The sequence below is a fragment of the Nomascus leucogenys genome, chromosome 4, assembly GCF_006542625.1.
Source record: "Nomascus leucogenys isolate Asia chromosome 4, Asia_NLE_v1, whole genome shotgun sequence".
Lineage (NCBI taxonomy): Eukaryota > Metazoa > Chordata > Mammalia > Primates > Hylobatidae > Nomascus > Nomascus leucogenys.
Window position 1 is genome coordinate 79,731,323 of NC_044384.1, and position 14,642 is coordinate 79,745,964.

At 40.3% G+C, this 14,642-nt stretch overlaps 1 protein-coding gene across 1 annotated transcript; it reads left to right on the plus strand.

The window, feature by feature from the left end:
- The first annotated feature begins 2,944 nt into the window (after nucleotides 1-2,944).
- On the plus strand, nucleotides 2,945-13,306 carry MS4A6E (membrane spanning 4-domains A6E). Its single transcript, XM_003275214.4, has 4 exons — nucleotides 2,945-3,160; nucleotides 10,068-10,271; nucleotides 12,203-12,301; nucleotides 13,114-13,306. Exons 1-3 carry the CDS (start codon nucleotides 3,014-3,016, stop codon nucleotides 12,290-12,292), a joined length of 441 nt encoding a protein of 146 aa, XP_003275262.2. The 5' UTR covers nucleotides 2,945-3,013; the 3' UTR covers nucleotides 12,293-12,301; nucleotides 13,114-13,306.
- The last annotated feature ends 1,336 nt before the right edge of the window (nucleotides 13,307-14,642 follow it).

Here is a 14,642-nt window from a genome sequence, read left to right on the forward strand (position 1 = left end):
AAAGGCTGAATGAGTGTAAGCTGAAAGACGAGACAGGAGTCTTGTTTGGAGCTTACTGAAGGCAAATTGGAAAAAAAAGGAAGGTGAGGGGAGGAAAGATAGTCAATAGGCCACTTTTAGGCCATCATTCTGTAGGGTTCTGTGCTAAGCACCTTACATGTGTTGTCTCACATAATCCTTAAAACTCAGAAATGATTTTAAATTAAATAGCACAGACTGGAGAGGGAGTCTTTGCTTGGGTAGGCAACTTTAACTGGTTTATTAGCACATTACCCTGAAGGCAAAGGGGGTGTGATTGCTCCTGAAGAGACCGGGCTCCTTTTTAATCAAAGCTCAGGAGGAGAGCAGCATTCCACTGTTTCACAGATGCTGTGAGGGTGACAAAGATGCAGGGAACCCGCCGGAAACTGATGGCACTCTGCAAAAGGGGAAGGGAGCACCAGGAGCTCAGGTGAGTGAGGTTGCAGGTGATTCTGCCTCTCTCCCCAGGCTTTCTGGTGAGTCCATTCCTCCTCTCAGACTCATTGTTAGAACTCAAGACAAGCCAATTACATTTCGTAATGTCTGTGTCATTCAGACCCTGAGAACTAATCCAGACTTCTAAATGGTGCTTCTGAAGCCTTTTCTTCAACAGGAGAGTTAAGGTGTGGAATTAAGTGCAGAACCCATGGCCCTCTGAGGTGACGGTGATGGTTCAGGTTGTGTTTCTGGGTTCATTCCGGCAGCTCCCCCAAAGAAAGGAGGAAGGAAGCTTGCAGGGTGGGGCTGTGCAGTCACCCTGGCTGGCTCTGGTTTCCTTACCCGATACTTTAAAGTCAGCTTCCAAAGAATGCCCAGCCAAGGGTTTGAAGTGGCACCGTGGCTCTCTCCTCACAAAACTAGCCTACGTGTGAGTTTGTTGAGTTTATTTAGGTCCTGCCGAATCTTCCCCATTTGTTCCTTCTCAAGTTTCACTACTTCCCTAGAGGGGCCCAACCTTTCCAGAGGGCAAAGATGTTGCTAGAGAAAGAAAGTAGCCAGAGGAAGAAGATGACTTTAGGGTAGGCAGCAATTGGGCAATGAGTGTTGAAAGGCTGTTTCAGCCTGCCAAGAGCTTGGGGAACTAGAAAAAGAAAACAAAACAACAACAAAAAATAAAACAAATTTTTTAAGAAAGCTTTTTCTATGTTCTGTATTACTATTATTAGCTATATATTACTGAATGTTAATTGCAAGCAACATCGTCATTATTGCTGAGATTATGTGATTACTTATATATGATGGAATATTGTTATTTATCTATATTATGATTACTAGCAATATTACTATTAGTAGTTACATATTACTGAAAGCTTCAAAGCAGCATAGGCTTTTTATAAGCATTTTTGCTCATGTTTATGACAGTTCTCCAGTGTTGGTATTGCTCCTCTATTTAACAGATTAGACAAATGAGGCTCCAAGAACAGACTGGACTAATAACAGGGAACTTGTAAGTCTCAAAGTGGCAATTCACACATAAAGCTCTGTGATGCCTGAACTCTCATAGTCATAAGTTGGTTGCTTTCATGATTTTCCTGAAGTTGCTAGAAGTTTATAGAAAAGGAAGTGCAGGCATATTTCACAAATTTACAACCTGTAAGTATCACATCCTGTATGGCTGCAAACACTGGAATAAGAAAGGGCTGATGACTTTCAGAAGAGGAAGGTATGTAGAAATCATTGATGGGACTATCTGAGAACCCAGACAGACTCTAGCTCCCTCCTGGGAGCTTCTGAGGACTCAGTTGGAACGAACGGCCACAGGTAGGTAATGCTGAAAGTCTTTTCTCATCTCACCATTCCCTTGCCGTGACGCCATTAGAGGAGTAATTTGACTTGAAACTCATTGACAGCAGTTAAGAGGCACTAGAGCACTTTGGAAATAGAGTGGGCAAATGGAAGGAGTATCTGGTTTTAACTCTGTTTCTTCTGTATTCTAACTGCATGATCTTGGTGAGTCACTTACCTAAGATTGTGTAATTAGTGGGAGCAGAGCTCTTGTCTCTTCATATGTTCTTAGGCCATTTGCAAACTGGGCAGTCTGTGGGCTGAGAACGGTGCAGTGAAAACAGATCCAAGCTGAGCTCAGCAACAAATACCACAGCCAATTTGGTCTTTATGCTAACAGGTGGAGGATCCAGGACACGGTCTATGTGTTATGACTCCAAGACTTGTTCTCATACCACTGCCTGTAGCTGCTTCTCCAGCCTAAGTAAACTCAGACACAGGCTGGCATTGCCAAATGGGAAAGTAGGAAGAAGTGGAATGATCTAGAGATTTATGCAGAGGCTTCAGACTTAAGGAAAGCTGAGATCCAAGACTGGCTTTACAGCTTCCCAGCTGTGTGAACAGGGTTGAACAATAAGGATAACTGCAAATATTTCTTCAGCATTAACTCTATGCCATGCATATATGCAGTGTGTATATATTTGCATTCATAACTTAAACTTTATTTTGAATGTTCTTATTTATTACATGTTTTTACTAACTAACATGTAGAGCTGTTGTAAGGATTGAAACCACTGCAGGATAAGAACTAAGAACATGTCTAGTAAAATATGATAAACATATCTAAGATGAATGCTAATAGACAAAAAAATAAATGATCAGAGTGCATTTGTCTAAAAAATTCATCAAATATATGGCAATACAGTTGTTGTCAGTAGGACTGGGCAAAGGGACATTGCTGCATATTGCAAATTTTGTGTGACCCTTTGCCTCTGGATATTGGGACCTCTCAAGATTCATGCTGCTGCCACCCTGTGATGTGTTTATTATCTATAATGGACTGTGTCAAACATTATGGAAAAATCCTCATGAAACCAAGGTTGTGTGGTTTCCACTGCTCCATACTATCAGTTTCTTTCTCTAACACACAGGCCAAGTCTGGACTAATTGGCAGAAACTGACTTACCAGTTTTGCAGCCAGAACCTGGGAGCTCTGTACTTTTTAAGAGCTAAATCTATTTTTTCTTCCATAGTTGGCAACACCATTATGACATCACGACCTGTTCCCAATGAGACCATCATACTGCTCCCATCAAATGTCATCAACTTCTCCCAAGCAGAGAAACCTGAACCCACCAACCAGGGGCAGGATAGCCTGAAGAAATGTCTACAGGCAGAAGTCAAAGTTATTGGGGTAAATCTAATTCAGAACATGTTGGAGAGGGGTTAGGGGAAATGGGAAGAGATGATGTATGTTTTGGGACTGGTCATCCATTGTGAGTGTAGAGACCCTTAAGTTTTGCTGGAGGGACTTCGGGGTAAAAGCCACTTGGAGAAAACTGCCCCAGAACTTTTCCACAAGAGGTTGTCTTAGAAATGTTTTTTCCCTTATTCTGAATATGAGGAGTTGACTTTCTGTTGTTGTCTTTGTATTTGTGCAATACAGTGCTTCTCTATATTTTCTTTTACAAAAGTAATGGTGGTAAATAATTACATATTGTATATACATTTTTCTATATTTCACAACTGCATGCTTAATAATCCACACTGATTCTTTGCAAAGAATTTTTCCCTTACTGCAAATTACAGAAAAAATATACTTCCTCTCCCTCTTTTCTCCTTACCTTTTTGAGAATGGAAATGATATTCACCTTTTGTTTGTCTGTTTCTCCTCTCATCCAGAGTTTATTAAAGAAGCTGTATTGCATGAAGGGAGGAGAGAAATAAGGGATCTATCCTGGATTGGGAGGGAAACACAGAGTTTTGGTTTCTAGACTTGCCTCTGCACTTATATAATCTGAGGTGAGGCACTCTGTTTGACTGGATTTCAGGACCCGGTGGGACTGGTTTCCTTGCCTCATGTACAATGACGTGGGTTTCTATGAGGCTTAGGTGACATAAGGTCTAGAAAACTTCTTGGTAAATGATAATAGAGCTGTGAATCTCTGAGGTGGACGTCCAGGAGGGAAAACTACCTCCTAAGACAGAGCTCCAGTTATACATGAGAACATGCAGTATCTGGTTTCTGTCCCTGTTAGTTTGCTAAGGGTGGTGGCCTCTAAGTGATGAGAACACATGGACACATAGAAGGGAACAATGCACACTGGGGCCTTTCGGAGGGTGGAGGGTGGGAGGAGGGAGAAGATCAGGAAAAATAACTAATGGGTACTAGGCTTAATACCTGGGTGATGAAATAATCTGTACAGCAAACCCCCATGACACAAGTTTACCTATGTAACAGACATGCACTTGTACCCTCGAACTTAAAATAAAAGTTAATAAAATGAGCTTCCAGAACCTTAGCTATAGGAATGTGGGCTGCAGTTTCCAACGAGCTGAACAGAGAGGGCCAAGCTGTGTCCGCTGGAATCTGGGAGATGAGGGGAGGGATTTCTGCACCACCAATCCTCCAGAGAAAGTGAAGGCTTCCAGGTGCCCCCTGTTCTCAGAGAGGTAGAGAGTTACTAGTCATGGACTCAGAAGTCCTGAGAGATGGGAAAGCAGATCCCAGCAGCCGCTGTGAGCTGGAAGCAGGGGCCACGAGCAGACCAGGGCCTGAGAGGCAGAAATGCAGAAACCTTCCTGAGCACCTGCCAGACACCCGAGACTGTGGCTTCTGTGGCAGAGCTGCACACCCTCCAGGATGTCTTTTCATATTTCTCACTCCAGAGTTTCCAAGGGTTTGTATCCTCACTGGGACCTTGCAGAAGGGGATAATGCATTAGTACCATGGGAGAGGCAAAAAGGCTCTGTTTGTTGTTTGTTTGTTTGTTTATTTGCTTGTTTGTTTTTGACATGGAGTCTCGCTCTGTCGCCCAGGCTGGAGCGCAACGCCACAATCTCTGCTCACTGCAACCTCCATCTCCCAAGTTCAAGCGATTCTCCTGTCTCAGCCTCCAGAGTAGCTGAGATTACAGGTGCACACCACCACGCCTGGCTGATTTTTGTATTTTTAGTAGAAATGGGGTTTCACTATGTTGGCCAGGCTGGTCTCGAACTCCTGACCTCAGGTGATCCACCCACCTTGGCCTCCCAAAGTGCTGGGATTACAGGTGTGAGCCACCGTGCCCAGCCTGGCCCCGTCTTTACAAATGCTGGTTTTAATCCTCAATCTTCCTTTCTCTTCCCACAGATTATCCAGATCTTTTGTGGTGTGAATGTATTGAGCTTGGGAATCATTTTGGCATCTGCTTCCTTCTCTCCAAATTTTACCCAAGTGATTTCTATGCTGTTGAAGTCTGCTTACCCATTCATAGGACCCTTGTTGGTGAGTAGTTTCTGAGGAGGGAAGCATGGGGCAAAGAGGGGAGGGAGATGCCAATAGCTTAAACTCTCCACCTGCCACCTTGCTATGTTTGATCTGCCAGCACCAAGGAGTCAATGGTGAAACTTGTTCTCTTGTGTGTGTAGTTCAGGGAGGATTGAGTGGGGTAGGATGGCAGGGAGTTCCTGATTTTAGATCAATTTCTTATCAGACTCAAATACGCATTTCTTTTGAAGATCATCTTATTTTTCACCTTATCATCTTGAGCTATGATGAAGCTAGTGACTTCTTTCCAGGTTTAGGCAAAACATTCATGAATTAGGATAAGGTTGGGAAGAAACTTTTTATATTAAAAAAATGAGCATCAATGGAAAAAATCATACACTCACAGAGAAACCACACAGATGCTTGTGGGCATCATGGAGGAAGGGGAACTTATACCTCTGAGAATTTTGAAAATGCTTTTACTGCATTGATGGATTGCCAGGGAAGGCTGAGCAGATGTCTATGTCCCAGTGATGGACTAGAAATTCATCTGAAATAGCTGCAGCTCTGGTATTTCAAAAGGACTTAGTAGTCCTTTTCTCAAAGAACTGCTTTCTCTTAGATTGAGCTTTCTCATAATTAAGCTTCTCTTTTATAGATGTTTTTTCATTCAACTTCCTGCACCTCGGTACCTGTTGCTAGCTCTTGCTTTACATTTGTTTATCTGATGCATCAAGAAGTTCACTGATTTGTCTATCATGTCCATTTTTCTTCTTTTATTAACTAAAGTTTCATTTGATTTTGGATCTCACTGGTTTTCCCCAAATGACCTTTTTCTGTGTCAAGATCCATGCAAGGCTACTACATTATACTACATTACATTTGCTCATGATGTCTCAGGCCCCTCCAGACTTCCTCAGATTTTCCTTTTCCTTGAGGACTTCAGTAGGTTGAAGTAGTACTGGCTGATATTTTTATAGAATGTTCCTATGTTGGGGTTTGTCTGATATTTTTCTGATGTTTAGACTTGGGTGAATTTTTGGCTGATGATAACAGAGGTAAAGCACCATTTTCATCAAGTCATATCAAGGGTGATGCTACCAACATGTTGTCACTGACACAATTTACCTTGATGGTGTGTTTGGGGTAGTGTGTTTGGAGCTTACTGAATCCGAAATGGAAAAAAAAGGAAGGTCGTGGGAGGAAAAACAGTCAACAGACCACTGTTGGTTTCTCTTCTGTAAAGATTTCTCCTCTGTAAAGTTACTACTACTAACTTACTCCTCTGTAAAGTTACGACTACTAACTACTAAAGTTACTTTGTCTTTCTCTTCTGTAAAGTTACTACTTGTTTCCCTCCTCTTTCTATAATCTATTCTTTAAAAGCAAGTCACTAAGCACAGTCCACCTTTGAAGGGACAACTAGTCCATATGTTTACAGACTTGTCATTTGTTTATACAGACAAATAACTAAATGCCTGTGTTATAGGAATCACAATTTTTCTTTGGTATTTGTCCTCCTTTCTTCTAACTGTCAAAGAATTTTCTGTTCCTTTATGGCTCTAAATCTGTAGGTCATGAATACTCTAGAGGATGAAAAAAATTTCTTTCATTTTGTAAACACACCCTTGAAAGTTTTCTGCCATCCATTCTTGTCTTTCCTTCTGTTCTCATTGACCATTTTACCTTAGCCTGGGGAGCCAGCAATGTAAGATCCATGTCTCAGCTTTTCCCATCTTTTATTTTCTTTTAAAGAAAATCTAGTAACAGTACTTTTCTGCCCTTCCAAAAAATGGAAGAGGAGGGAATACTTCCAAACTCATTTTATGAGGCCAGCATTATCTTGATATCAAAGCCAGACAAAAACATTACAAGAAATCTACAGGTTAATATCCCTAATGAACATTGATGAAAAATCTTCAACAAGATACCAGCAAACTGAATTCAACCACATATTAAAAGGATCATTCACCATGATCAAGTGAGATTTATTTCAGGGATACAAGGATGGTTCAACATAATAATCAAATGTGATGCATCACATCAATATAACGATGGACAAAATCCATATGATTCTCTCCAATTCTTTTCTCTTTCCATACCATTGTTTTCATGTCCTTCTCTAAAGAACATCTTACACCAAAATTTTCTCATTTCATTAAGAAAACGAATATTTTTCCTGGCTTTTAAGGTCCTCATTTTGTTTATTTGGATATATTCTGCTATCTTTTTTTTTTCTGTTGCTATCTGAACAGTACATGGGCAAACAGGATAAATCTATGTCTTTAAATGGATATTACCTCATTGATCATTTGTTCCCCAAGGCTTTTCCCATGAGAGTTTTCTATAAACATCATGATAGTGACATCGCAGTTATTATTTACGTGGAAACTGACCTGACCATTTTCTCTTTTATTTTAGTTTGTCATCTCTGGCTTTCTATCAATTATCACAGAGAAAAGGTTAACCAAGCTTTTGGTGAGTATGAGAACTATAAACTGCAACTCAGTGGATCAAAATGAAACTTGGAACCTGTTAGGGCCAGTCTCTCTACTTTGAAAAGTTGAAAACTCAGTTCTAGAGCAGTTAGTTGTTAGAGTTAGGAGCCAGGCCTGGATGCTCCATATCCTTGTTCAGAGCACATTTCTCCAATTATTGTACCCTACATCAAAGTCTGTATTCAGAGAATTATAATATCCCTTCAGCCAGTGTCCAAGAATCTATCACAGAAAAATTGTCCTTATTTATGATGCTCTTTTGGTGATAATTGGTTTTCAAATTTAGGTCTTCAATGGCAAGGGAGCTGACAGTGTTATAAACAGGTCTATTTGTTGGGGTTCACTGTTTAAGCCCAAGTGTTACAACCCTTGAAAAAAATGAGTCAACGTGCTGTTTATGTATGGTACTATCTCTCATTCTTTCATCTATCTCACTAGAAAGATAATACTTTTATTTTGTCCGAGTATAAATTCTTGCACCCTAAAAGTTGTCTTTGGTCCTTTGTATTGGCTAAGAAAAAAAAAATGCTTTACCTGCCTTTATCCCTTATTCCAGCAAAAACTAGAGTTGGAAGTGGCAGGGGGAGAAAAGCTGGATTATAGCAAGAAGTGTTTGTTGTCTGTAAAGTTTCATTAAGTCTTCACTCAATCCTGTATCCCTCAAAGGATTGATGTTGGAGATTATGTAAGAGAATGTCATAAAATTTAATTGCACAGAAACTCAATTTGGAAGCTCTGGCTACAAAAATCTCCCAAAGCCAGCATGGAAGTCAGAGAGAGTGCCCAGAAAAATGCCAGCTCTTTCTTTCCCTCGTTGGTATTTAGAGATTATTATTAGGAACCCTCAGTTACAATCCAACACTAATCTGTGCTGTGCAATTTAACTGTCTATGATGGAAATGAAATGTAACTTTCTATGATGATGGAAATCCATAACGGCTGCACTGTTACAATATGGCAGTCACATGTGGCTACTGATGATGTGAAATATGGATAGTGCAACTGAATTTTAAATTTTACCTAATTTTATTTCAAATATAAGTAGCCCATGTGGCTACTGGCAACCATACTGAGAAGCCTAGCACAAGAGTAATGTTTTCAAACTTTTAGAAGGAAATATATGGGCCTCTTACTCCAGAGAACAATCCCACAGTGAACATGCAGGAAGCTCAAGGATGCAGGATGTGGTCTTGGGGTGGGCTCAGACTCACCAGAGACATCGAGGCTTTAGTGAGTTCTACTCTTGTCACACTTTGTACCAGCCCTTTTTGAGATTGAAGAAGAGTGCCATCTCAAGGCAAATCTAGCTTATTCTAAGAAATATAGACTCTAGACATCAGGACTACTACTGGCTACTAGGAGGCCCAGGAGTATATACACTTTGGTCATTATGTTGGGAAATTGGGGTCCCAGAGCATCAACTGGTGAGTTCCTAAAAGAAGAAGTGCCCATGTGGGATTAAATAACACTCTACTGTACGGCTGCGGGGTGTGCCCTGGAGCCTACCTACCTGTACCAATAGCTTTCAGAATGCTGTGAGCTCAGTAAATAAAACCAAGGAACTGAGTACCCAAGGAAACAAGCTGGGTCAGGTCTATACTGTGACCGCAATTTTCTGACCTCCAGTCCAGATCTTTTTCTTGTACTTCCTGCTGCCTCCCACACATTACACCATCCTTGGGCCTGCACCTAGACCTCTGCCCACAGCCACCCCATGCTGCGTTCAGTGTGGCCAGTCATATGCCTGCCCAGGTTCCAGGGCCTGCCGGAGACTCAGAACCACCCCCTCACTCATCGTTGAGAGGTGTGCCTTTGAGAGAGGCAATGGGCATGCAAGAGTGAGCTATTGGGTTGGTGCAAATGTAATTGCGGTTTTGCCATTGAAAGTAGTGGCAAAACCTGAAATTACTTTTGCACCACGCTAATACACCATCCACCTTTTCTGTGTGGTTGATGCTTGCACGAGGGCTTTCTGAGTTGGCTAAGAGAGAAACTGCATCTGGTACATTGCCACCTTTGCTTGTGGTCACGCTCATAGTAATTTTCCAGGCAAGCCTCGTGGAGTCCCTGCTATCTGTCCCAGGGAAAGAATTTAGGAGAGTAACATTCTCTACCACACCATTGAGGTCCTGTTTAAGGGGAACCAGTTCATATGTTTATTCTTTCAGCCAAGTCTTTTGTTGCAGATTCTGAGTTTTTGGCTGGACACTGGAGAGGCATACAGCAAGAAATGATCCTTCCCAGACTTCCTGAGGGAGACAGATAAGGGAATAACTTGCAGTGTAATGGCAAAAAGGGATAAGAGAGACTCACAGCTCATTGGGAATGATTCTTACCCAGCATGTCTCTTTCAGGTGCATAGCAGCCTGGCTGGAAGCATTCTGAGTGCTGTGTCTGCCCTGGTGGGTTTCATTCTCCTGTCTGTCACCCTGGCTGCATTAAATCCTGCCTCACTGCAGTGTAAGTTGGACGGAAAGGATATACCAGCCAGACTTCTTTCTTATGATTATCATTCAGCTTACACCAAGGACTGCCGTAGAGCCAAAGCCAGTCTGGCTGTAAGTATTTTTTAGATGGGATGTTCTAATTTTATGAGGTTTCTGAAAGGCTTGATTTCTTATTATTCCTTCCTTTGAAAATCTCTCTGTTAATTCTGGTTTGGGCATCTGGAGGAAGGTCAAGGTTATGTAAATCAAAGGGGGACTGCATGGATGAGATTAAGGGGATTACATACTAACAGAGTGGAATTGAAAATGTCAGATAAGGTTGATGATGAAAAACTAAAACTTATGGTTTGTAGAGTTTCTTAATTACTCAACTAATGCAATTTTGGAGGCATAAATTATGAGTTTGTCAAACTGAGAATGTTGGTACATAGAGTGGTGAATTCAGATTGGCAAACAGAGCAGAAAGACCTGGGTGATCAGAAAATGCCAACAAGGAAATGTGGTATGTGTGTGTGGTAGGGGGTCAATTTGGTCTAAAAAGACATCAGACTAAAGATGAAGAAACAGATAATAGGAAATATGGGGTTAGATGGTAAGGGTTTCTCCTTCTAATGATTACAATAATGAATAATACTAATCAGGTGAAACGGTAACATTATTATTGCTTTTTGTTATAGCTGAAAGAAGTGTGATATCTTAAATCAGGAGATAAGAAATATAGGGAGATGGAGAGTGTAACTGAGAATTATTGCAGGAGAATTCTCTCTCTTTGGAAGAAGAAAAACAATGAAGTTTGGCTAACAGAAATAATATGTCTGAAGTTGAAAGATTAAGGGGTATGTGCGTGGTCAGCAACGCATTGAGAGGAAAACAGGCAACATAAAAGTAAAGAAGTTGCAGAATATTTATTGTCCTGCAATCATAAAAATGAGATCAGCCAAGAACTCACCTGGAAGATGGACGGATAGAAAGGTGTGGTCAAAGTCATGCTTGTACAGCACCCATAATAAACTGGGCCTTGCTTCCAAGGTAATGGTATAATGAGGAAAAAGTGCATGCAAATGAGGATGACAGTAATTGGTACAAATTCTACCTTGGGAAAAATTCTGGAGAGAAATTTGGGAGAAGTTTGGTAGTGATAAAGTATAAATTCATGATGGGACGATTTTACATTGGAAATAAGAGAGATTCTGCTGAGCTTGCTTGCTGGAACAATTTCTAGGTAATGGGCACAATGTGTATCTTCTGTTTAACTGTGTGTAAATACAAAAGTTCATGTGATCAAATTATCTCCCTTTATTATCAGATGACCAAAGAATGCACAAAGAATGTCTCAGGAGAGAAGTGGTAGAACTCATCTTTGTGAGTTGGTGTTGGTGATTAGCAACTCTGACAGTTTACTAGCTTCACTGTTTTTTTCCAAGTCTTAAAACCACCAAAAACAGCAAAAATAAAAAGTAAACAACAACAAAAATAAAAAACATCCAAACAGGTTCAGATACATAGACAGGGATGCCAATACTGAATTTTACAAAGAGCTTACACAGCCAAAACCTCCTAGATCCTCACAAATCTCTGAGAAATAAATGTTAGTATGCATGTTTGATACATGAGGAAACAGGAGCTAGAGAAAGAGAGAGACTTGTCCAGGCTTACACAGCTACTCAGCAGTAAAGGTGAGACTATAATGGAGCTGCTGATTCTCAGTCCTGGGAGCTATTACACCACTCTGCTCTCTTACTGAGTGAACAATGTCATCAGAACTATCTACGTCTCAAAGAAGTGAGAAACAAGTGGATTCGTATGAAGTGGATTAGTTGATTTAGTTACTACTCATCTTCCCTTCTCCTCTCAAGAAACTGAATGAGTGAAGGAGTTGAATTAAGACAATTGTGAGGAGGAGCAGTTTTATCTTCCTGATGGTGTCCTTACTTCATTCTCTAATGGGTGAGGTGGTCTTCATCTCTATGGTCACCTCTAAACTAGGCATGAAAGCTTCGGCTGACCCAAGCAACACCGATATTTTATTTCTTGACTTTCAGGGAACTCTGTCTCTGATGCTGGTTTCTACTGTGTTGGAGTTCTGCCTAGCTGTGCTCACTGCTGTGCTGCGGGGGAAACAGACTGTCTGACTTCCCTGGGTGAGTGTGCTGGCCAGCCTCGCTGAATCTTGCCTAGTGTATCTTATGTCTGCACTGTATTGAGTATGTCACCAAGAGTGGTAGAAGGAACAATCAGCCAGTCATGAGATACACGTGGGAGGTCATTTAAATGGTGATGGAAGACCAAGAAGAAAAGCAGATGGTAATTGAGTAGATAACAAGCTGAGAGTTCACTGGATATGAAAATAGTTAAAATGAGAAATCAACTGGTTCAATCTTCCCATTCTGTCATTGAAGGGAATGAGACTCTGGGAAGTTAAATGACTGGCCTGGCATTATGCTATGAGTTTGTACCTGTGCTGAGGACACTAGAACCTGGCTTGCCTCCCTTCTAAGCAGAAACAATTTCTGCCACAACCACTAGTCTCTTTAATAGTATTGACTTGGTAAAGGGCCTTTACACATGTGACTGGATCCAGTGAATGTCTTATGCTCTGCTTTTCCTCCTGGTAATTTTAAAATTGTTTTTCCTTTTAAAAGATATATTAAAAATGTATTGTTGAATCAAATTCCAAGGGATACCACCCCTATGGACTTATTGCTTTATTTAACTGAATTTAAAAGCCTTGATTTATCCAGAATTTTATTATAGAGAATAGAAGGAATATTAGACTGATAAATTGTAATTATTTGAACAACCTAGTGATCTGCTCTACTTGTCTTGGATTAGCTAAGAATTCTGTGTATACAGTTGGAAAAAATGGCATATCTACATGTATCTTGAACCTGAGTAAAGTCTGAAGACCTAACATACTTTGTTTCTTCTAGAGTGTGCTTTTCCTGCCTCACAGTTACTCATGTCCTCAAAGACGACTCATGACGCTGGATATGAAGAACTATTGACTTCTTGGGAAAAAAGGGAGAAATATTAATTGGAAAGTTGATTTTTATGATAATATGGAAAACCTAACCATTATAAAAAAGCAAACTTGAGTTTCCTAAATGTAAGCATTTAAAGTAATGCATATTTGTTTTAAAAAATTATTTCGCTGTCATTTATGATACGTGTTCATTGGGGATCTCTTGGTTTGCCTGATATTGACTTCAGCAAAAGCACAGGGCTGTAAATTACCATTTACTAGACTAGCCAGATAGTCTTAGACATTTCCTGGAAAACTAGGCAGAATGATGATTCAATGGATCACAGTGAAGCAAAGGATACAGCTTTTTCTTATACTCCTCAATTGTCAACAGGAGTTAACTGATTTGCTGTGGTGCACAGCCTCTTTTATCACAGGTGCTACTGATTTATCCCATGTATTTTATTCATTAGTGCATAAAGGCAAACCCCATAATGAAGTCTCCGAGTGTATGAAAGTAGCTGGCTTCAAAATAAAATCTTTGAGTGCATACTTTATTTTAATATTTATTTTGTTGTTTTTTCCTTTAAACACAGAATAATCAACAATGACAGAACATAAACCCAAATTTTAACTCAATTTTCTCCTCATCAATATTCAAACAAAACTAATGAGTGAACAAATGCTAACCAGGAATACTTATCTGTTATGAAGAGACAACCAGTTCATATTTACTTCCTTATTTCAAAATAAGAAAGACCAATTGTTTGAGTATAACAAATATAAGCCTCACCTCGCTTATGCACACACACGCACACATACACACACGTACACACGTGTAAAAAAGTATTTCAATTTTACATGAGCTCCATTTCTTTGAAAGATTTTGTCATATTTCCCTTGCTCTGACCCTCTGTAGCAGGGGTCTTACTTCATACTCACTGTCTCAGATATCCTGATACTCAGAGAGTTTCTCTGCTCTTTTTTTCCAGTCTCAAACGGAACTGTCAGTTTCTTTGATTTTAGCTTTATCTTCAAATCTGTTTCATTATGTCTTCTCCCTGTCCTTTGCACCCCCCACTGACACACACCATTTGTTTTATTTATTTGCCTATTGTGGACATTCAACTTTTATTGATACTTATCGGATACCAGACACTATGCTTAATGCCAGGGCTACCAAAGTGAATAAGATACATGATTTGGCTTCAAGATATTTACAGTCAAATAAGGAAAACAGAGATGACAATGAAGTTAGGGATTTCACTAACTGTTATTTGAGCACAGAATAAAGAATATAATCTTCTGCCTAAAAGAATGTAGAAGATAAACAAGTGTGTGTGTGAGAGAGAGAGAGAGGGAGAGAAAGATAGAAAAGACAGAATGTCCTTCCTTTGAAAATCCACCTCCCCACTATTAATCACATGGTGCCACCTTCCGCCACAGGAGAGGACCATTGAAGCATTGTCATTTGTCTGGGGTAATATCAGAGGTTCATTGTTTCATGCCAAGAAAACTGA